Here is a 23,520-nt window from a genome sequence, read left to right on the forward strand (position 1 = left end):
TATACACTCTTGCATCTGATCCTCTCACAGAACTGTTAAGTATTAGTGTGTCTTTTCTAGCAATGAAGAAATTGAGGTTTCAAGAATTTCATTAAACTAATGGTGGATTTTCTCCAAAGATCAAAAAAGTCTGGCCTTGCAGAGTTGCTATTAACGTACAGAATTATTTCAAATTGTCATATAAATGACATGCTTCAAATGGAATTTTTATTTTAGGTTCTTGTTGACAGGACCTACAAAATTCCAGAATCTGTTGAAAAGAGAGAATTTTTACAACGTCTTTCAAAGGAGTCACCTTTAGAACGTGAACTAGGGATGAGACTGTTTCTACCTAAAGGTGAATAACTGAATTAGTTAATACAAGTCAGGATAAAGGGAGAAGGTGGTATTGAGCTTTCTCTTTATGGACCCACGGCAATTACTGTATGGGTGATGTAGGGACTCGGGGACGTAGTCATCTCAAATATTTCTGTGCTGATGATTTTTAAAACTGTTCAGCCCCAGTATCCCACTCAGTTCCATTCCATGTCTCTTGTTCCCTTCCGCAGTTGTTCTCAGCACCTTTATGTTGGCAGCATAATTTGATACACTTGAAGCATACATAAAGGGATTAGAAATTAAATGCTGATTTAAAAATAAGTTTTGTAAAATTGGGAAAAAAAATCACCCAATTATAGCACAACTCACCAATATCCCTTAAGCTTTATGTCACTTTATGAGTAGAAATATTTATTGCTCTGACCTTTCTCGCTTCTATTTGTTGAATAAGCTGAACTAAGGATACAATAAAGTCAGTTTTATTTTTTTTCTTCCACTGCTGCCTCCAGCCATTCTAACCATATCTTTCTTTTCTGTCCTCTCAGACCATTTCCACAGCTGTCTTAGCCACTTATGGGTAATAATTATATAGTGTCATTTTCAAATATTAAAAAAAAATCTAAAACATCCAATCTCTCATTTGGTTTTAGTTTCCTCTCTTCCTCAGTGTGGTTTGACCCAAGAATTCTATACATTAACAGTGGGAAAACTGACAAAGCCCGTTTCTTTGTTTCTCCAATACTATTCTCCAACTTCTCCCCCATTATGTTCCTCTTGGTGACACTAGGCTGGGATAGGGTAAGGATGAAGAGGTAAAGGAGAAAAATGTCTTATCCACTGAGTTCTGTGGTGCTGCTACCACTGAGCTCTATGGACATGCTGTGCTCTGTGAGGGTGCTTTAGTGGGCTCTTCAGAGTTCTCCTGCTGGGAACTTTCCTGGTCCAACATGCACTCTTCACTTGATGACTTCCCTCTCAGGTCCTGCTTCAGTGGCATAACCCACACAGTCTTAGTCCTTTGCTGCCTTTTGACAAGTCTGGAGATATGTCTGGTACCTTTCTTTAAAACCTAGAGGTACTTTTTACCCGTTGTCTTAAGTCACAATTCCAAATTAGGAAAGTCTTATTTGCATTTTATTTTAGGAGGCAAAGCTCTCTTCCATCTCAGTAAACACTCCATCTTCTTTACACAATGATTACATCTCTCACCCCTTCTTACTATAGTTCATACTTTCCATCACATGGCCAGGTGCTATGGTTTGAAGACAATTTTTCCCTCAGAAATTCAGAGTTGGAGTTGTGAGGTATTAAGGATGGAAACTTGATCTGACTGTGGTGATTTAGAGGGAGGGCCTTGGGAGGTTATTAAGATCTGGAAAGTCTACAGAGTGGAGTCCCCATCATTGAGTACTGGTGGCTATATAAGAAGAGGAAGAGAAAACAGAAGGCACATCCACATTCCTGCTCCATTTCTTACCATGAATTGATGTGTGCCACTCCACCAGCATGAGGCACTACCAATGCAGTCCCTCAGCCTTGGATCAGAACTGTGAGCCAAAATAAATCTCTGCTTTATAAGTTGGTAAGCCTTGTGGTATTGTATTATTAACAATATAAGATGGGCTGAGACATGGGGTACTCTTGATACTTCATCCAACAGATATGAGCTAAATAAATTTTACTCATTGAACAAAATGTGGTGGCACACCCTTGAAAGTTGTGATATGTTATTGCCCCATAGCATATTTCCAGATGGAAATCAACATCCTCAAAGTTAAACCACACTCTTCTCTTAAAAATGACTCCTTGTCAATAGATATTTCCCAGGCATTCATGAATCAAAAACAACTTGTTGACCATTTCACTGTCTCCTGAGTCCAGCTTATCATCGCTGCTTTTCATGCTGCTGGGACTCCTCTCCTGTAGTCCCCATTATCACCTTGGATCTGAAGAGCTATAGAAACCTTCCACTGGAGGCCCAAAATATGACCAGATGTGGCTATATGGCAATTTTTGCTTTAATTCCGCTTTCTTTGTGATGCTGTTGCCTTACTGAGATGCCTTTTTCCATACTTATTCCTACCAACAGACCCTTAGACTTGACTCTACCCAATCACTTTAACATTTTCTTCTGTTTTTCCATACCATATAACTGATACTGTAAACTAGGTCATTGTCCTGTGAATATTTATTTTTGATGTGAGAACTTTGATTCTGAGACATTTTGCTGTAAAAATTAATCCACTGAGTTATCAATTTTCTTGTTGCCAGGATCCCCAGATATCCTTCCTCCCTCCTTGAGGACATCTTTTCTTACCTCATCTGACCCACTTCATTCATGATGCTTGGGGAGAGGGTGGAAAAGGAAGGGCTGAGATTGAGAGGGGAAATCAGGATCTGAGATGGAATAGAGCTCAAAGACAGGGTAAAGAGCAGGGATGAGGTGAAATTTGGGGATAGGGAAAGGGTGAGGAATGCAGACGAACTGGCTGAAAAATATTTTACATTTGATTCAAATGTGTAAAAATGGCTGCAGCAAATTGTATTGTTTACATCCTGGATACATGGATATCCAGGTAGCTCTAAGCCTTTTTGCTTTTTGAGTACCCTCTTGTCTTATTCAGATCAACAAATTTTAATGAGTGCCTACTATGCATTATCCTATCCTAACTGTTACAGTGACAGGGCAAGTAAAACATGAGGAACATTTGTTATTAAAGGATCTCACAGGCTACTGGGTAGAGAGGTTATTGAATGCGATGGAGAAAATGCTTCAAGTTGTGGGAGAGAGTTGTTGGATGAATCATGGGTCAATCATTTTTTGCCTAAGCATTCCCTTCTCCCAGCAGAAATGTCAGGCAGCATTTTATCGACCTATGATATGAAGAGGTGCAGGTTAGGTCCTGAGAAATCTTCAAAAGAGTTCAGATTCTCAAGCTTAACTTGCATAGGAAGAAGGAAGTGAATTTAATGTAGATGAGATAATAAATTATAATACCTTTGTCCACTATCTTGCAATTTTCTTCTTCAGAGTCAGCTGTCACCTTCACAACCATGACACTCCTGTAAGGGAAATCAAGGCAGAGAGAATAAGAACTAACTTCACAGCTCCAGGAGAAGTAATCCTCCAAGCAGAGCTCATAAACCTCAGAGGATCTGCTCAAGCCTTGGTTTTGGAATCTTTCTGACCAGGATCTGGCTTCACTTAGGACCTCAGTGCTGGCTATGATGGCTTACTAGGGTGTATATTTCCTGCCATGTCCACTCCAGTCTTTATATTTGAGTGATGGATACTGTTCTGTCACATTTAAACTACCTAAAGTTTATACTTAATTATATTCAAATGCAGGACACTTGTGTCATACTATGACTTAGGCAGCAAACTGTTCAGACTCTTGGGGATTGTATACTCCCTTAAACTTGGATACCATGCCGTGGTTTACAAAACTGTCTCATACATGCTTTAACTCACTCAATCCCCAGTGAGGAAGCTCTTGCTATTAAGATGTGGGGCAGAGATTTACAAAGAAGATTCCAGATGTTCATGTTGATTAATAGTGTTGATGAATCATTTCTCATTTTTTCCTTTTTTTAAAATGGGGATTAAACCCAGGGGTGCTCTACCACTGAGCTACCTTTACGGACTTCAAAAAAATTTTTGAGACAGGTTCTCACCAAATTCCCCAGGCCAGCCTCCATCTTATAATCCTCCTACCTCTGCCTCCTGAGTTGCTGGAACTACAGGTGTGTACTACCACAACTGGGTGAATCATTGTTTCTAAATGCATAGCTCTGAATAGTCCATCCCAAATTCCATTAGGTTTACAAGTAAAATAGACCTTGCTGCTATTGTCCCACTGTGTAAGAAGAAATCAGTAGACTCATTTCACTTCCATGAATAAACTTCTCAGATCCAGACAGGATATGTAAGAGTGGGAGATATTTGTTCTGAAAAGTTGCTTGGTGACCTAGTCTGAGTATATTTTAATAGTTAAGGTAGGGAATATTTGGGTAAAAGTTTGCAATTTAAAATTTTAAGCATAATTTATTTCTCTGAACACAGCAAATATTTCTCCTTGGGGACAGAGATTTTGTCTCATGGTATCCAGTCAGTCAGTAAATACCTGCTGATTGATAGTATCAATCTGATACAATATTTGTGCCTTTTCACAATGTACTGCTTGTACAGCACAGAATGAATTCCTGATTTAGGGCTAATTGCTTGACCATAAAAAGATAAAAAAAAAAAAAAGTAAAAGAAGGAGTATAATACCATTGAGAAAATGGTCTGTAATTCAAAATCTTCTACCCAAAGCAATTTTCATTTCTAACTGAATTTTACCATTTGAGAAGCAATTATTTCAGCACACTTGGATTGATGAAGTGCTTAATAGACTTAAGCTATAGATTATGGATGACACTTTTTGTTAATGCCACATATAATTCTGCAATACAAGTATTTTTATTTATTGAAAATCACATGCAAATTGTGAAATAGAAATTCTACCCTCTTTGTTCTTTCTTTTTTTTTTTTTTTTTTTTTTCTTGGATATCTTGTTATCAATATTTTATTTTTTTATTTTTTTTTATTTTTATTTATTTATTTATTTTTTTTACGTTTACATAGGGTAATGATGTTTATTATATTTTTCCCCTCCCCCCCACCCCTCCCACCCCTCCCACCCCTCCCACCCCTCTTTTCCCTCTACACAGTCCTTCTTTCCTTCATTCTTACTGCTCTCCTTAGCCTAACTCTAAACCTAACCCTAAACCTAATGCTAGCCCCTCCCACCCCCCATTATATGTCCTCATCCGCTTATCAGCGAGATCATTTGTCCTTTAGTTTTTTGAGATTGGCTTATCTCACTTAGCATGATATTCTCCAATTTCGACCATTTGCCTACAAATGCCATAATTTTATCATTCTTCATTGCGGAGTAATATTCCATTGTATAAATATGCCACAGTTTCTTTATCCATTCATCAACTGAAGGGCATCTAGGTTGGTTCCACAATCTGGCTATGGTGAATTGAGCAGCAATGAACATTGATGTGGCTGTATCTCTGTAGTATGCTGATTTTAAGTCCTTTGGGTATAGGCCAAGGAGTGGGATAGCTGGGTCAAATGGTGTTTCCATTCCAAGCTTTCTGAGGAATCTCCACACTGCTTTCCAGAGTGGTTGCACTAATTTGCAACCCCACCAGCAATGTATGAGTGTTCCTTTTTCACCACATCCTCGCCAACACCTATTGTTGCTTGTATTCTTGATAATCGCCATTCTAATTGGGGTGAGATGAAATCTTAGGGTGGTTTTGATTTGCATTTCCCTTATTACTAGGGATGTTGAACATTTTTCCATATATCTGGTGATTACTTGTACATCTTCTTCTGTGAAGTGTCTGTTCATTTCCTTAGCCCATTTGTTGATTGGATTATTTGTATTCTTCGTGTAGAGTTTTTTGAGTTCTTTATAGATTCTGGAAATTAGCGCTCTATCTGAGGTATGGTTGGCAAAGATATTCTCCCACTCTGTAGGCTCTCTCTTCACATTTCTGATAGTTTCCTTTGCTGAGAGAAAGCTTTTTAGTTTGAATCTATCCCAGTTGTTTATTCTTGCTTTTATTTCTTGTGCTATGGGAGTCCTGTTAAGGAAATCTGATCCTGAGCCAACAAGTTGAAGATTTGGACCTACTTTTTCTTCTATAAGATGCAGGGTCTCTGGTCTGATTCCGAGGTCCTTGATCCATTTTGAGTTGAGTTTTGTGTAGGGTGAGAGATAGGGGTTTAGTTTCATTCTATTGCATATAGTTTTCCAGTTTTCCCAGCACCATTTGTTGAAGAGGCTATCTTTTCTCCATTGCATATTGTTGGAACCTTTGTCTAGTATGAGAAAATTGTATTTATTTGGGTTTGTGTCCATGTCCTCTATTCTGTACCATTGATCTACCTGTCTATTTTGGTACCAATACCATGCCGTTTTTGTTACTATTGCTTTGTAGTAGAGTTGAAGATCTGGTATTGCAATACCCCCTGCTTCGCTCTTGCTACTGAGGATTGCTTTAGCTATTCTAGGTTTTTTATTCTTCCAGATGAATTTCATAATTGCTTGCTCTATTTCTGCGAGGTACATCATTGGGATTTTAATTGGAATTGCATTGAATCTGTATAGAACTTTAGGTAGTATAGCCATTTTGACGATATTAATTCTGCCTATCCAGGAACATGGGAGATCTTTCCATCTTCTAAGGTTTTCTTTAATTTCTTTCTTTAGTGTTCTGTAGTTCTCATTGTAGAGGTCTTTCACCTCTTTTGTGAGATTGATTCCCAAGTATTTTATTTTTTTCGATGCTATTGTGAATGGAGTAGTTTTCCTAATTTCTCTTTCTGAAGATTCATCACTTATGTATAAAAATGCATTGGATTTATGAGCATTGATCTTGTAACCTGCTACTTTACTGAATTCACTTATGAGTTCTAAAAGTTTTCTGGTGGAATTTCCAGGTTCCTCTAAATATATAATCATGTCATCAGCGAACAGGGATAGTTTGAGTTCTTCTTTTCCTATTCGTATCCCTTTAATTTCTTTGGTTTGTCTGATTGCTCTGGCTAGAGTCTCAAGGTCGATGTTGAATAGAAGCGGTGAAAGAGGGCATCCCTGCCTTGTTCCAGTTTTTAGGGGGAACGCTTTCAGTTTTTCACCATTTAGAATGATATTAGCCATGGGCTTAGCGTAGATGGCCTTTATAATGTTTAGGAATGTTCCCATTACCCCAATTTTTTCTAGTGTTTTGAGCATGAAGGGATGCTGTATTTTATCAAATGCTTTTTCTGCATCTATTGAAATAATCATGTGATTCTTAACTTTAAGTCTGTTGATATGGTGAATGACATTTATTGATTTCCGAATGTTGAACCAACCTTGCATCCCTGGGATAAAACCCACTTGATCGTGGTGCACTATCTTTTTAATATATATTTGTATGCGATTTGCTAAAATTTTGTTGAGAATTTTTGCATCGATGTTCATTAAGGATATTGGTCTGAAATTTTCTTTCCTTGATGTGTCTCTGTCTGGTTTAGGTATCAGGGTGATATTGGCTTCATAGAACGAGTTTGGTAGGGTTCCCTCCTCTTCTATTTCATGGAATAGTTTGAGGAGTATTGGAATGAGCTCTTCTTTAAAGGTTTTATAGAACTCGGCTGAGAACCCATCTGGTCCTGGACTTTTCTTTGTTGGTAGGCTTTTGATGACCTCTTCTATTTCATTGCTTGAAATTGGTTTATTTAAGTTGTGTATGTCCTCCTCGTTCAGTTTAGGTAGTTCATATGTCTCTAGAAATTTGTTGATGTCTTCAAGGTTTTCTGTTTTGTTGGAGTATAGATTTTCGAAATAGCTTCTAATTATGTTTTGTATTTCACTCGTGTCTGTTGTGATGTTTCCTTGTTCATTCCGAATTTTAGTAATTTGAGTTTTCTCCCTCTTTCTCTTTGTTAGTGTGGCTAAGGGTTTATCAATTTTATTTATTTTTTCAAAGAACCAACTATTTATTTTATTAATTTTTCCGATTGTTTCTTTTGTTTCGATTTCGTTGATTTCGGCTCTGATTTTAACTATTTCCTGTCTTCTACTACTTTTGGTATTGGTCTGCTCTTCTTTTTCTAGTGCTTTGAGCTGTAGTGTTAACTCGTTTATTTGTTGATTTCTACTTCTTTTTTTGAATGCACCCCATGAAATAAATCTTCCTCTAAGTACTGCTTTCATAGTGTCCCAGAGATTTTGATATGATGTGTCTTTGTTCTCGTTTACTTCTAAGAATTTTTTTATTTCCCTCCTGATGTCTTCTGTTATCCATTCATCATATAATAGTGTATTATTTAGTCTCCAGGTATTGGAGAAGTTACTGTTTTTTATTCTGTCATTTATTTCTAATTTCAATCCATTATGATCTGATAGAGTACAAGGTAGTATCTCTATCTTCTTGTATTTACTAACAGTAGCTTTGTGGCATAAAATATGGTCTATTTTAGAGAAGGATCCATGTGCTGCTGAGAAGAAAGTGTATTCATTCTTTGTTGGATGGTATATTCTATATATGTCCGTTAAGTCTAAATTGCTGATTGTGTTGTTGAGATCTATAGTTTCTTTATTCAATTTTTGTTTGGACGATCTATCCAGTGGTGAGAGAGGTGTGTTAAAATCGCCTAGTATTATTGTGTTGTGGTCTATTTGATTTCTGGAATTGAGAAGGATTTGTTTGACGTACGTGGATGAGCCAATGTTCGGGGCATAGATATTTATGATTGTTATGTCTTGCTGATTTATGCTTCCCTTAAGCAGCATGTAATGTCCTTCTTTATCCCTTCTGACTAGTTTTGGTTTGAAGTCCACATTATCTGAGATGAGGATGGATACTCCAGCTTTTTTGCTGTGTCCGTGTGCATGGTATGTTTTTCCCCATCCTTTCACCTTTAGTCTATGGGTGTCTCTTTCTATGAGATGTGTCTCTTGCAGGCAGCATATTGTTGGATTTTTCTTTTTAATCCAATCTGCCAGTCTGTGTCTTTTGATTGATGAATTCAGGCCATTAACATTCAGGGTTATTATTGTGATATGATTTGTATTCCCAGTCAATTGACTCATATTTGTTTTTGACATGATTTGGTTTCTCCTTTATTTGGCTATTCCTTTAGGCTAGCGCCTCCTGTTGCTGATTTGCATCGTTGTTTTTCATCTCTTCCTCATGGAATATTTTGCTGAGAATGTTCTGTAATGCTGGCTTTCTTTTTGTAAATTCCTTTAGCTTTTGTTTATCATGGAAGGATCTTATTTCATCGTCAAATTTGAAGGTAAGTTTTGCTGGGTATAAGATTCTTGGTTGGCATCCATTTTCTTTCAGGGCTTGGTATATGTTGTTCCAGGCCCTTCTAGCTTTTAGGGTCTGGATTGAAAAATCTGCTGATATTCTTATTGGTTTCCCTCTGAATGTAATTTGATTCTTTTCTCTCGCGGCCTTTAAAATTCTGTCTTTATTTTGTATGTTAGGTATTTTCATAATAATGTGCCTTGGTGTGGGTCTGTTGTAATTTTGTATGTTTGGAGTTCTATAAGCCTCTTGTACTTGGTTTTCCATTTCGTTCTTCAGATTTGGGAAATTTTCTGTTATTATTTCATTGAATAGATTGTTCATTCCTTTGGTTTGTTTCTCTAAGCCTTCCTCAATCCCAATAATTCTCAAATTTGGCCTTTTCATGATATCCCATAGTTCTTGGAGATTCTGTTCATGATTTCTTACCATCTTCTCTGTTTGTTCCACTTTGTTTTCAAGGTTAAATATTTTGTCTTCAATGTCTGAGGTTCTGTCTTCCAGGTGTTCTATCCTATTGGTTATGCTTTCTATGGAGTTTTTAACTTGGTTTATTGTTTCCTTCATTTCAAGGATTTCAGTTTGGTTTTTTTTTCAGTATCTCTAACTCTTTATTGAAATGATCTCTTGCTTCCCGTATTTGGTCTTTTAACTGTTGATTGGTGCGATCATTTAATGCCTGCATTTGCTCTTTCATCTCCTCCTTCAATGCCTGCATTTGCTCTTTCATCTCCTCATTAGCTTCCCTGATCGTTTTAATTACGTACATTCTGAACTCCCTTTCTGACATTTCTTCTGCTGTGCTGTCATTGGGTTTTATTGATGTAGTATCTAGGTTTGTTTGGGACATTTTCTTCCCTTGTTTTCTCATAATGGTCAGTTGTCAGTGGGACCCTGAGATATTGCAGTTTTCCACTATTGGCTTATAGTGTCCCAGTAGATTTCCAGTGTATCACCTCCCAGCCTTCAGTAGCCTGATGTCTTGGAGGAATCTGATAAAGCAGCTCATTCGAAGAATACTGCCCCTAGCCCCCTACTGGTTCCACGTTTTGGAACTGGCTCTGTGCGGAAATGCTCTCACTGTGGGCCTGCACCGTGCAGCTGGCCGTGTGGGAAGAGCCCACTGCCGGAGTGTGGAAGACTACCTTGGGAAGACTCAAGCTGCCCTGCCCGGCTCTGCTAAGCCACCTCTATCTGGGCCTGCCACCCGGGCTGAGCTTTACCCAGTGGGCAGACTCACCCGTGGCTCCACTTCAGTCCGAGTCTCTCAATGCCTCCCCTTCTTAACTCCTGGGTTCTGGAGCGACCGGGGGTGCAGTCTCCCTCTAGGCCGCCATCTTGGATCGCCCCGTGAAGAGAGCCCGCAGCCGGAGTGGGCAGAGCCGCCTGAAGAGGTCTCCGGCTGCCCTGTCCTTATCCCTGAGGCTGATTGCAGATCGAGCCTCTCCGCTGGTTCTTTGCAGGAGTACACTGCACTGCAGCAGCTCCGGGACTCGGAGCGTGCTCTGTTCAGACAGGCTCTCACTAGCGGGCCAGTTCCGTTCCGAGAACCTGGAGAAGCTGGCTGTGTGGGCGGGGCCCACCGCCGGAGTGCGCAGGACTGCCTGTGGATGACTCTAGCTGCCCTGCCCGGCTCCGATAAGCCACCTCTATCTGGGCCTGCCACCCGGGCCGAGCTTTACCCAGTGGGCAGACTCACCCGTGGCTCCACTTCAGTCCGAGTCTCTCAATGCCTCCCCTTCTTAACTCCTGGGTTCTGGAGCGACCGGGGGTGCAGTCTCCCTCTAGGCCGCCATCTTGGATCGCCCCGTGAAGAGAGCCCGCAGCCGGAGTGGGCAGTGCCGCCTGAAGAGGTCTCCTGCTGCCCTGCCCTTATCCCTGAGGCTGACTGCAGATCGAGCCTCTCCGCTGGTTCTTTGCAGGAGTACACTGCACTGCAGGGGCTCCGGGACTCGGAGCGTGCTCTGTTCAGACAGGCTCTCACTAGCGGGCCAGTTCCGTTCCGAGAACCTGGAGAAGCTGGCCCCCTCTTTGTTCTTTCTATCTCATTTCTTTTAAATGCCTCTGGAGTCATCCTTTTGCAAGTCAATGGATTTGTGAATTCCGACCACCATTCATAGGGCAGCAGAAAGAATCTGTGGCCAGATTTGCAAACAATTCTATAAATTAGTTCATGGTAGTCACCTCTAATTTGGAGACAGGAATTGTTTCATATTTTTCTACAGCCCCTGGATTATAAAGTATGTAATAGTCATATAAGTAGACATTTAAAAGAAAAATATCTATAGAAGAAGTAGAGAGGGAACGCCAGAGTTTGTATCTATAACTTGTCTTTTGGTGGTAGCCATCTCTGTTGTAGAAATACAATCAGTTGTAAGGAAAAGGAATAACTCTTTAGAATATCCATGAAACAAGTCACTGCTTCACAGTCCCATCATCATTGCAACACCTTATGTGCTATTTGTTCTACATTCCTTACATCACTATTACCAATTATAATCTTAACATTTTATAAATTTTTACCTTAAAAATATTTACAAAGGAAGCAAAACAACTCTGGTACAAATCATCTGATACAACTCTGATACAACATCTTCTGATACAATTCAAAATAGTTGTTTACGGGAGGTAGGGATTGACTGGGACCTTCTAGGGAGCTGAATATATAATATACATATATATGTATATATATGTATGTTTACACATATATTTATTTGTTTAACACATGTTAAAATCCTTTGAACTGCATGGTTAAGAACAATATGGTTGCACCAATTTGCTACTCTACCAGCAATGTAAAAGTGTGCCTTTTTCTCCACATCCATGCCAACATCTATTATTGTTTGTGTTCTTGAATATAGCCAATCTAATTGGAGTAAGATGAAATCTTAGCTTTGTTTTAATTTGCATTTCTCTAATTACTAGAGATGTTGAATACTTTTTCATATATTTATTAATTGCCTGTATGTCTTCTTCTGTAAAGTGTCTGCCCAGTTCCTTCACCCATTTATTGATTGGGTTCTTTGTATTTTTGGTGTTAAGATTTGTAAGTTTTTTATAAATTTTGGAGATAAGTCCTCTATCTGAAGTGCATGTGGAAAAGATTTCTCTCACTCTGTAGGCTCTCTTTTCACATTATTGATTGTATCCTTTGCTGAGAAAAAGCATCTTAGTTTGAGTTCATCTTATTTATTGATTCTTGCTTTGATTTCTTGTTCTTTTGGGAGTCTTGTTAAGGAAGTCTGATCCTAAGCCAGCATGATGAAGATTCAGGCCTACTTTGTCTTCTATTTGGGGCAGGGCCTCCAGTCTAATTCCTGTCCTTGATCCATTTTGAGTTGAGTTTTGTGCAGGGTGAGAGATAGAGGTTTAATTTCATTTTACTGCATATGGATTTCCAGTTTTCCCAGGATCACTTGTTGAACAGGCTATCTTTTCTCCATTGTATGTTTTTGGCTCCTTTGTCTTGTATGAGGTGCTGTATTTATGTCGGTTTGTCTCTGTGTCTTCTGTTCTATACCATTGGTCTGCCTGTCTATTTTGGTGCCAATACCATGCTGCTTTTGTTACTATTGCTCTGTAGTATAGTTTAAGGGTCTGGTTTGTGATACCTTCTGCTTCACTTTTCCTGCTCAGGATTGTTTTGGCTATTCGAGGTCTCTTATCCTTCCAGATGAATTTCATGACTGCTTTTTCTATTTCTATGAGGAATGTCTTTGGGATTTTAATTGGAATTGCTTTGATTCTGTATAGCGCCTTTGGTAGAATGACCATTTTGACAATATTAATTCTGCCCATTTGAAAACATGGGAGATCTTTCCATCTTCTAAGGTTTTCTTCAATTTCTTTCTTTAGTGTTCTGTAGTTTTCATCATAGAGATCTTTCACCTCTTTTGTTAGATTGATTCCCAAGTATTTTATTTTATTTTTTGAGCTATTGTGAATGGAGTGGTTTTCCTAATTTGTCTTTCAGAGGATTCATCTCTTATGAATAGAAATGCATTAGATTTATATGTATTGATTTTATATCCTGCTACTTTGCTGACTTCATTTACATTGCTGGTAGAGTTGCAAACTGGTGCAGCCACTTTGGAAAGTAGTGTGGATGATCCTCAGAAAACTTGGAATGGACCCACCTTTTGAACCAGTTATTCCACTCCTCGGTTTATACCCAAAGGACTTAAAATCAGCATACTACAGTAACACAGTCACATCAGTGTTTACAGCAGCTCAATTCACAATAGCTAGATTGTGGAACCAACCTAGATGCCCTTCAACAGATGAATGGATAAACAAACTGTGGTCTACATACACAATGGAATATTATTCAGCCATAAAGAAGAATATTATAGCATTTGCAAATAAATGGATGGAATTGGAGAATATCATGCTAAGTGAAATATGCCAATCCCCCAAAACCAAAGGCTGAATGTTTTCCCTGATAAGTGAATGATGATATATAATGGGGGTGGGGAGTGAGAGAAGAATGGAGGAGCTTTAGATTATGTAGAAGGAAATGAGAGGGAGGGGGCTTGAAAAATCGTGGAATGAGACAGAGATCATTACCCTATGAACATGTATGATTACATGAATGGTATGAATTTACATCATATACAACCATAGAAATGAAATGATGTACCCCAGTTTGGTACAATGAATCAAAATGCAGTCTGTAAAATAAAAAATAAAAAAAAATTTTTTTTTTAAGTAAAAAAAAAAAAAAAAAAAGAACTATGGTTCCTAGTGGCTCTGGAGGCTGAGACAGGAGGGTCACAAGTTCAAAGCCAGCCTCAGCAAGAGTGAGGTACTAAGCAACTCAGTGAGACCCCATCTCTAAATAAAATACAAAATAAGGTTGGGGATGTGGCTCAGTGGTCAAGTCCCCCTGAGTTCAAAATAAGGTTGGGGATGTGGCTCAGTGGTCAAGTCCCCCTGAGTTCAATCCCTAGTACCCAAAAAATAAAAAAATAAAAAAAGAATTATACAGTTAAAATATGTAATATTTATGCAATTAAAATATATTTAAGATAAAGAAATAGATCAGGTAACTTTAAACACATTCACAATTAAAGCAAAATATTCAATTTTAGATACTTATCCTTATAAAAGACAATAAACCTGACACCCACTGTCTCTTTTTAAAACAGATTAATAAGCATTAAAAAAGGATAAAGACACAGTAGTAACTCTGTCTCTTCCTCTTCCCTTTTCTTTAGGTTTATTGATATCTTTCTTTCTATTGTCAAACAGCCATGAGTCTGGCCTGATAGGGGTCTTCCAGGGTAGTGGAGGCAGATCTGTACAAGGGCAAAGAGGGTAGTGGCCACAAGTATCAAAATATTGACTACACCTAGAGATTAGATAAGTAAATATATTGAGAATAATGAGAGCTAGATTTCCCATTACAGAAAAGTGAATTGTTTAAGTATGGAAAAGACAGAAAAAAACCCAGTCAGTTTTAGATTAGAATTGTAGGTATAAGAGTGACTTAATATTTTCATTATAGGTAGATACAGAAAGAGAATAGATGCAGTTGTAAATGTGTGTGTGGTTCCCAGTTGTCTATGAAAAGGGCCTGGGAGCAGTGGTACCTCAGTGGCAATGAGCACCTAATGCTTAAATTTTGGTTTCAAGTATAAAAATGAATCAGGTTCATGGAAGAAATATCAAACCCAAGGATGAGGGTATTAAAAATGTGATGAGACGGAACATCTTTATAATGCAATGTAAGGACATGCACAAAGAGAGGTGAGGATTTATTGCAAGAACAGAGGTAAGCTTAAAGGGGCACACCCGGTCAAAAGTGTACAATTACAGCATTAAAATAATGATGTAATAATGAACTATAACCTGTGGAATAAACTAGTATCCCACCAAAATAAGTGAATGACTAAATAAATGAGGAAAAGAGAAAGCTCTTCCTTGTAGTAGAAAGGCTCTGATTAATGTAGAAGGAATACTGCTTTAGAAAAGTATCAGTGGTGAATAAATACAGTTTAACTATCAACCCAGCCCAGAAACATCACTGAATTCTAAAATGAGTAGGCAAAAGTGAGGTTATAAAGGAGATTTTTACATAGTTTTAAAATAGTCCCCTACAAAATATTTTCTTTAATAGTAAGAGAACAAGTATGGGAGAAACCTGAGGGACATCATCTTAATAAAGTGATTAAAATTGAATACCATCAGAAATGGGACAAGTAGATATCATATGTAATCTGATAGGATAAAATGAAAAGAATACAGTAAGCATGATAGTAAAATTGAAAATGCACAATTCAGGTAATATCATGAGGAAACATTCAGAAAACCCAAATTGAAGGATATGATGAAAAACTGGCACATCTTCAAAAATGCCAAGGTAATGAAAACTAAGCAAAATATGCACAAAGACAAGATCCCGTCTTAATTCTGCATGGAGGTGTCAGGAAAGGCTTACTAAAGGAGGTGACTTAGATATAGTCTTGTATAATGAAGCAGTTGTTATATAAACTAGAGAGGAAGTCGTTACAGACAGAGACAGCATTTTCAAAGGTAAGAGTCCTGGATACAACAGCAATTTGGATGAACCTGGAACATACAAGAGAGATAAAGGAAGTTAGGGAAATGAGCCAAGGTCAAATTATAAAGGACCATTTTCTTCTGCTTTCTTTTTTATATGTTACAAGAACAGAGATTTTGATTGATAAACTCTGAAAGAGTTGGAGAAGGCCTTTGAATTGATATATTACTCCATGTCCCCTGAGAAGCAGATGCCAAGTCAGGATTAAATAATAAAGAAATTTATTAAAAGAAATACCTGCATGAAAGGAAATGCTGGGGTCGGGGCTGGAAACTCAGGGAGGGTCTTGATAATTGAAATCTAAGTCTGAATTTAGGAGAGAGGTAAGGAAGTTTGGATGGAACACTCAGCGAAGTCATTTGTGAGTCCTTGAGCCAAAGTCAATGACAAACTAGTTGTGTCTCCAAGAGACAGGCCCATCTTAGTATTTCTACCTAAGTTAATCATCAGGAGGAAGTTACTCATGATAGACATGACCTTGGAATGCACTTCAAAGTGCAGCAGCATGGACCTCTTCATCAATAATAAGGTGCATTCTTATGACCACTACATGTTTTGGAAGATGAAGATCTAACTGGTGGATGAAGGAACACCCAGGAGAGGTGTGAAGGAGACTGAATTCAAACATTTAGTATATCACCTTTGTTCTTTTTAAGTCACTTTCCTTTCAGTTATATAGAAGTCATAGATGTTTTTCATTTGAGCTGTGGCCACATTTTAAAATTCTCACATAAATAAAGAAACTTAATCCTAGAAAGTCTGTGAACTTACTTCAACTTCTTAATGTGGTTAAGTCTTCTGTTTTTAGTCTCTGATCTATCTGTGGAGGCTAACCTAAATATTATAAAACTGTCTTTTCCCTGGGGTTGATTCATCATGGAGCACAAATTATCTATTAAAAAATCAGGTTAGTAACTGAATGTGCCTTTCATAAAAATAGGGAGATAATTTCATTTCTATTTAATACAACATTTTTTTTTCTTAAACATTGGGTTAATGTTGAAGAGAGATATTTGTAATGTGGAACAGTAAAAAGTATTATAAATTTTGAAAAGGTTGAAAACAGCTGATATCAACTGAGTCTGTTTAGGTCCTGAATTTCAAGTTATTTTAGTCTATTCTTAATCATAAAATTTCTAAAACCTATTAAAGAAAGGAAATGGTCTTTCTAGACTTATTTTATCAGCTTTGGAGTCCCCTCATTCTTTATGAAATGCTTGAAAAGCTCTCCAAATTGCTTAAGAAACAACTATAAACTATGACTCATTGCATTTTTTCAGTGAGTAATGCAATTAACAGTGTAATATTGTAGCCACTACTTAAAAAAATCTTATTAACATTTATTAACTGCTAGCATTGAGATTTTTTTTTAACTCTGAAAAAAGATTCAAGATGCCCAGTATTGCTTTAAGAACTCTTAACAATGTGCCCTTTTTTCAAAGGATGCTATGTCTGTTCCAAATGATACCATTTAAAAACACAACAGATCACTTAATTGGTTAAAAAAAATTAGTGCCTGAAAGAATTTTGGGGAATTTTTTTTTCATTTAATGGCAATAAAATTGTTATTCCAAAAAATGAAATGCATAAAAAAGATAGCTAAGCTGAGGAATTGTGGTAAAGATGTGTTTCTAAAATAGTTGCTGCATATGAGCTATAGTTTTGGCATTTTGTCTGCTATAGGTTTTGGCATTTGGTCTTCAAGACTATTTCATTAAATGCTCTATAATACTTGAATAGTAAGTACTGTAGTGTGTGTGCGCGCATGTGTGTGTGTGACTATAAATGCCATTCATGACTTCATATATGGCATGGTTATATGTTCTCATCAGGATGCACTGATTTAACCAGAATATACACTCATCCTTTAATTATGATCTGAAGGACAACTTTGGCGTGGTCAGTCTGAAGTCATTTTTAGTGAGGATATTAGTATGAGTCTGCTTGACACTGAAAGCAGCATGATTTGTCTTGATTATTTTATTTTTAAAGCTGTGTGGTAGCTACACTAAATCCATTGGCCATTGAGAGAAAATTGAAAAGATGCAACTTCTTCAAGGGTCAGGGTGACTACATTACATTTCAGGAAACACGGATTCCACCTTCTTCCATATAGCTATAAGTTATGCTCCTTTTTCTTTGAGGTAGACTTATATTTTCCAGAATTATATATGGTTTTCTTGAGTTAGAAAAGAGAAAATGTCTATTAATTTTTTGTCAGTTGTTATGGGAAAAGGGTATTCTTAAAAGGGAGAAAAAGTGATCATTGCTATAACAAATCCACATATACTTGTAGTGACTGAATTCTTGAAGCTAGAACAAACTGAAATGTGCTCTCATTGTTAAACTAACATGATTTTGAAGACTTAGAACAAAAAATGTAAACTATCTCATTTTTATATGGATTACATGTTGAAATAATATTTTGAATAAATTGATTTAAATAGACTATACTTTTAAAATTAACTTCATCTGTTTTATTTTACTTTTCTCAATGTGGCTTCTCAAAAATTTAAAATTACAACATGGCTCAAATTTGGACTTGCATTATATTTCTATTGAACAACAATAGTACAGGATATTTAATCTAGTGAAGTTCTCTGAAATCATTTAATTTTCCATTTTTTTAATGTGTAGCATAAAACTGCTTTGGGAGAACAGGTTAGCCTTGTTATAATACTGACCAGGTTGAATAATGCCAAAATAGAGATCCTCTAAGCCAGCATATGGAACTTGAAGCAACCAGGTAGGAAGGAACCATAAGAAGATAAAAGGTAGAAATGTGTAGCCTTTATTCTTTGACATATCAGGGTCACCTCTGGGAAAGGATAAATAAATAGAGAGCTGTTTGTCTAGAGCAGGAGTTATTGGACTGGAGCCCCTGATAGAGCTGAGGGGTCTCCATAAATTCCTTTATGGTATATATCAAATTAGTGTACATGTGCCTTTTTTGTTAGAGAGACTGTAAATTTAATTAGGTTTACAAAGGGGACCATGGCTTCAAAAATATTAAGAATTCTAATTCTAGGAAGAAATGGCTTATTCAGACAGGTTATTATATCATAATTACCATAAGATGGTCATCCATTCTAATATTAGTATTCTTAATAAGGTGAATATATGTGTTCACATATAGAAATTGAACTGTCCTACAGATAGCTGTCCTACAGAAAACATTCTGAGAAAAATATATTATGGAAGTCAAAGCACCTGGATATCAATGAACAATAATAACTAAGAATAAGTATAAGACAGGAATACTATCAAAAGCATTACAAAAAAAAAGGTCACCAGATGTTAATTGTTGATTATATTCCAGGATACGAAGTTGATGAGTCACTACAAAATTATTTAGCTTTCACCTAAAAAGAAGGTTGTAAATTCACTTCTGCTTGGAGGAAAACTTCACTTCTTTATTCCTTTGGTCCCCCATTGTAGTTTAACCTCTGTTATAGACTTTACCCTGTTATTGTCCAACTCTTCAAAATTTATGTATTTGTGTCACTCTATTACAACACGGCTATTCAAGAACAAGGAAAACACCTTTTTTTTAAAACAAAACTTTTTTCTTTACTATGTCTACTAAATATACACTGAATATGTATATGAATTACAAAATAATGAATTAATAGTTGTTGCCTGATCTCTACACATCTCAGAATGACAGATAATCTGTCAAAAATATAGCTTTAAAGATTAAACTTAATGTGGGGTTAAATATAAGGTTAGGGCTGTAGAGTTTTAGACAAATCAACCTGAGTTAGCACTTGACCCTGTTTGATGTTCCTAAGTTGAACTAACCTGCAGAAAGGCCATACACAGGCTGCAACTGCGACATGCGTCTCCGAACAGTGCTGATTCATTCACCACAGTCCCTGAGTGAAGGAAACAAACTTTTATGTTAGAGAAATATAAGCAGTCATAGATCTGGGAGTCATCGGAAATGTTAGATACTTTAAAGAACTGACTGAAAGTTAAACAGGTTAATGTGACATTTCAAAGGGATTTTGAAATTCAATAGCTTTCCCAAGCAGCTGATGTTTATTCTTTGGTTGTAAGGCAAATGTTGAATTTCTTCAAAGAAACAATGAGAGATGCTAGAATAACTAGATCGGTTCAACATTCACTATATGTTTTTGTTTTTCTTCTCCCCAAACCTTTCCTGTTCCATTAAAAAAAATTGTGTGTGCGTGTGTGTGTGTGTGTGTGTGTGTGTGTGTGCGCGCACATGTGTGCATAAAAGGAAACAGGAAAACTATCTGGTTGGCTCATAAAAATATGATTTTCTTCATTATCAAAGGGGTTTCTGTGTAAAAACAATAATTTTAAAGAGTAAGAAGTAGGTAAGATACCATTCAGAAGAGAAAAACAGAATAATAAATATGTAAATCTAAGAAGAGGGCACATTTTCTCTTACCAAATCAGAACCATGCAGGAATGTAAGTTGTTGACCATTGTTTTCGTTAGCATTTTCATGGTTTCAGAGGTCTCAGTCCCTAGATGGCTGAATCCATTCCTCAGGGCCTGGGTGAGGCAAAGCATCATGGCAGAAGTATATGGCCGAAGAAAGCAGAGCTGGGAATGTGGTACCAGGAAGGGGTGGGGGGTGGTGTAGATTGTGAGAGCAAGCTCTCCTATTGACATGGACAAAATATAAACCCTGAAGGCACGCCCTCAGTGATCAACTCCTCCAGTCATACCCTACCTGCCAACAGTTACCACCCAATAAATCCCTACCAGCAGATTAATGTATCAGCAGAGTAATGAGGTCCAGATCTCGTAACCCAGTCATTTTACCTGTAAACTTTCTTGCATTGTCTCACACATGAGGTTTTGGGGGACACCTAATATCTAAACCATGACAACCATCATTTAAGTGAAAGTTCTGTGAGTTGGAAAGTCTTTCAGATGTATATCATCAAATGTGGTTAGAGAGACTAGTGACAAAAATGTCACATCCACATAAATAAATCTGAGGGGCACATTTTATTGCTTAGAACTTAGGAAGTGAATTGTAAATTTTACAATTTATTGTTTATTTCACAGTTTAAGAATTATGAAAAATCCCATTTAGGTAAATCAGGTAAGTAAAGTCAAAGAATATACTTAAAAATTTTAAATATTCAGATGAAAGAAGCTTTTTTTTTATCTAATCTGTTTTTAGTTTGATTATAAATAATAGAAACCATATCTGAACTTACTTCATTTTCTAAAAAATTAATAAATAAATAAATAAAAAGTAGGGAGAGAGAAGGATTGCCTTATGGAAACCAAGAATGAGTTGCACAAGCATATCATACCAAAGACATGGGTACAGCTGGGCCTCTGGAACAACTGGGATCAGAAAAGTGACTGCTTCTAGGAAGACCTCTCTAATTCCTGCCTTCATATTTTCTCTGTGCAAATTAGTCACTTTTTCTTATATAGTTGAAATGTGGATCTGAGAAATCTTAAGTTTTATGTATGTCAGACCCTGCAGTGGATTTCAGAGAACTTTTTTCACAATAAATTTTTTAAAAATTAGGAAAGGCCTAGATAGGGTCAGTTACCTATAGCCAGATTAGCATAGATTACTTCAGGGTCTACTTCTGGACCAAATAACTGTGGGCAAGAATGGAGCAAGAGATTTGGGAGATGGTGGTGGTCATGGAATAAGATGGCAGATTTGCAATGCTACCATGTAGATGGGAGTCAGCTGCAGGAAAGTGGAGGGTATCATGATAGCATGTCCAGTACAAATTAATCATTTTATTTGTAATCAGAGAGATGTGTTGTTTCAGCTTATGTGATAAACTAGTGAAACAGATGGGACTAAATGAAAAATAAATATATCCAGTGCTTTCTATATTACTTCATTACATGACTTATATACATATTTATGTTTAGTATAACCACCTGATAAAACAGGGGTCAACATCCTTATTATTCAGATAAGTAAACTGAGGCTCACAATTAAGCAAACTTTCTAAAGCTATTCAGTGTCAGATTTAAACACAGATCTTATTTCAAAACCAGGCCTGATTCAAAAACTGATGCTCCTTCAAAATAATATTAATAACAACCAAACTTTTTGTAAAACAGATATATACTCATTATTAACATTACTTAACACAGAAAAACATTTTCAAACAAGAATGACTAAATGAGCTGGAGTTGCAGTTCAGTGGTAGAGCACTTGCTGGCATATGTGAAGCCCTGGGTTCGATACTCAGCACCACATATAAATAAAGAAAAGAAAATATCCGTTGATAACTAAAAAAAAAAAAAAAATTAAAAAAAGAATGACTAAATATCCCACATCCCTGCACCTAGAATTAAACATGATTAACAGAATATCTTTTATATCACTAAGGATAGAAGGAGTACATAGCAAAAAAATTTATAAGAGGAGCACATTAGACTTTTTAGCTTATTTTTGAATGTGACATTAATTATACCTGAATTTAACTGAACAGAAACTGAAGAGTGTAGAGCTGCTGAACCTAAATTGTGAATGTACAAAACAATTTGGAACCTTTTTAAGGTTACATGTTTCACATTTTGATAGTATTGACTCCTTGATTTTTATAATTTAGAAATTAGTACCCATACTTCCCTAGCTCCTGACCCCTCAATTTCAGCTTTGTGAGTTTTGTTAATTTTACAATTTTGAGACATAAATATATATATATATATATATATATACACACACACACACACACACACACACACACACACATATTGTTCTTTAACTATAAACCCCAAGGTTGTTTATGTAGTTCCAAATTTGCACAGATTTGAAGGTTATCATGGTATATTTTAAAAACTTGTTGTCTTCTTATTATTTTACATTTTAGTTTGTAGGATTTCATCATCAAGTAGTTCCCATAATGGTTCATGTGAGCTCTATTCCTTGAAAGTATCTGTTGCCCTTCAACTTGAAAGTTATTTTCTTCTCTCTTTAGTTTTTGGTTTGACTTTGATTTCTAGCAGGTTTTACTATGCTTTTGCTAGGATGATTCAGGGCTTATTGGATCTGTAGCTTGATGTCTTTCATCATTTTTATAAAATTCTCAGTCATTTTCTCTTCAAATATGGCTCTGTTGCACTTTTGTGTTTTGGTCTTCTCTCCTTTAGAAATTTTAATAACACTGAACTAGACTTTTCCTTGTAATTCATGTCTATTATAGTCTGTGGTATTTCTATATTTTTGTCACTGCGTGCTTCATTCTAGATATTTCCTTCTGGAATATCTCCCAGTTTAGCTATGTCTAAACTACTCTTAAACTCATCTATTGAGTTCTTAAGTTTGAGTACTGTACTTTCAAGTTTTAGAATTTTATCTTATATTTTTATAGTTTTCAGCCTCTTTTATTTCCTTAAACATATTTAGAACCATATGTCTGAATCACTCATGTGCTCTTTAAAAAAATTATCTGTATTCTTCTCCCCTTTTTAAAAACATCATGTCTTATCTCTTCATGACTAGTAAATATTTAAGTTATGGACACCAAATATAAAGAATTGTAGAAATGGTTATTTTTTCTCAAAGAATATTTAAAATAGCTTTTGACAGGCAATTAAGAACTCTAGCATCCAGAATAAATTTAATTCAGTTCCAAGGACTAATATGATTAGAAACTAAGATTTAGTTCCTTCAAGGTCCATTTAGTTCCAAGTTCTGATGTTTTCCCAAAATGACTGTCAAAAATGTCTCTTACTCTTAGTTTTTCAGCCACCTTCTCTGGAACTCACAACTGGGAGCTATAAATGCTGGGCTAATCTCTTTGAGGTTT

General features: G+C 36.6%; 1 protein-coding gene across 2 annotated transcripts in view; it reads right to left on the reverse strand.

Annotated features, from left to right (window-relative positions):
• Nucleotides 1–3,315: 3,315 nt before the first annotated feature.
• Mettl15 (methyltransferase like 15) overlaps nt 3,316–23,520 on the reverse strand; it is a 261,551-nt gene continuing 241,346 nt past the window's right edge. Inside the window, exons 7-8 of one of the 2 annotated variants that reach the window (XM_047518341.1) lie at nt 19,547–19,620; nt 3,316–3,381 (exon numbers count right to left, since the gene is read on the reverse strand). In XM_047518341.1, coding sequence (XP_047374297.1) covers nt 3,352–3,381; nt 19,547–19,620 — 104 coding nt within the window. In that variant the 3' untranslated portion in view covers nt 3,316–3,351. Of the gene's footprint in view, nt 3,382–15,693; nt 15,754–19,546; nt 19,621–23,520 lie in introns of those variants that run through there. The other variant, XM_047518340.1, reaches the window with a different exon arrangement.

The sequence above is a fragment of the Sciurus carolinensis genome, chromosome 11 (assembly GCF_902686445.1).
Source record: "Sciurus carolinensis chromosome 11, mSciCar1.2, whole genome shotgun sequence".
Classification (NCBI taxonomy): domain Eukaryota; kingdom Metazoa; phylum Chordata; class Mammalia; order Rodentia; family Sciuridae; genus Sciurus; species Sciurus carolinensis.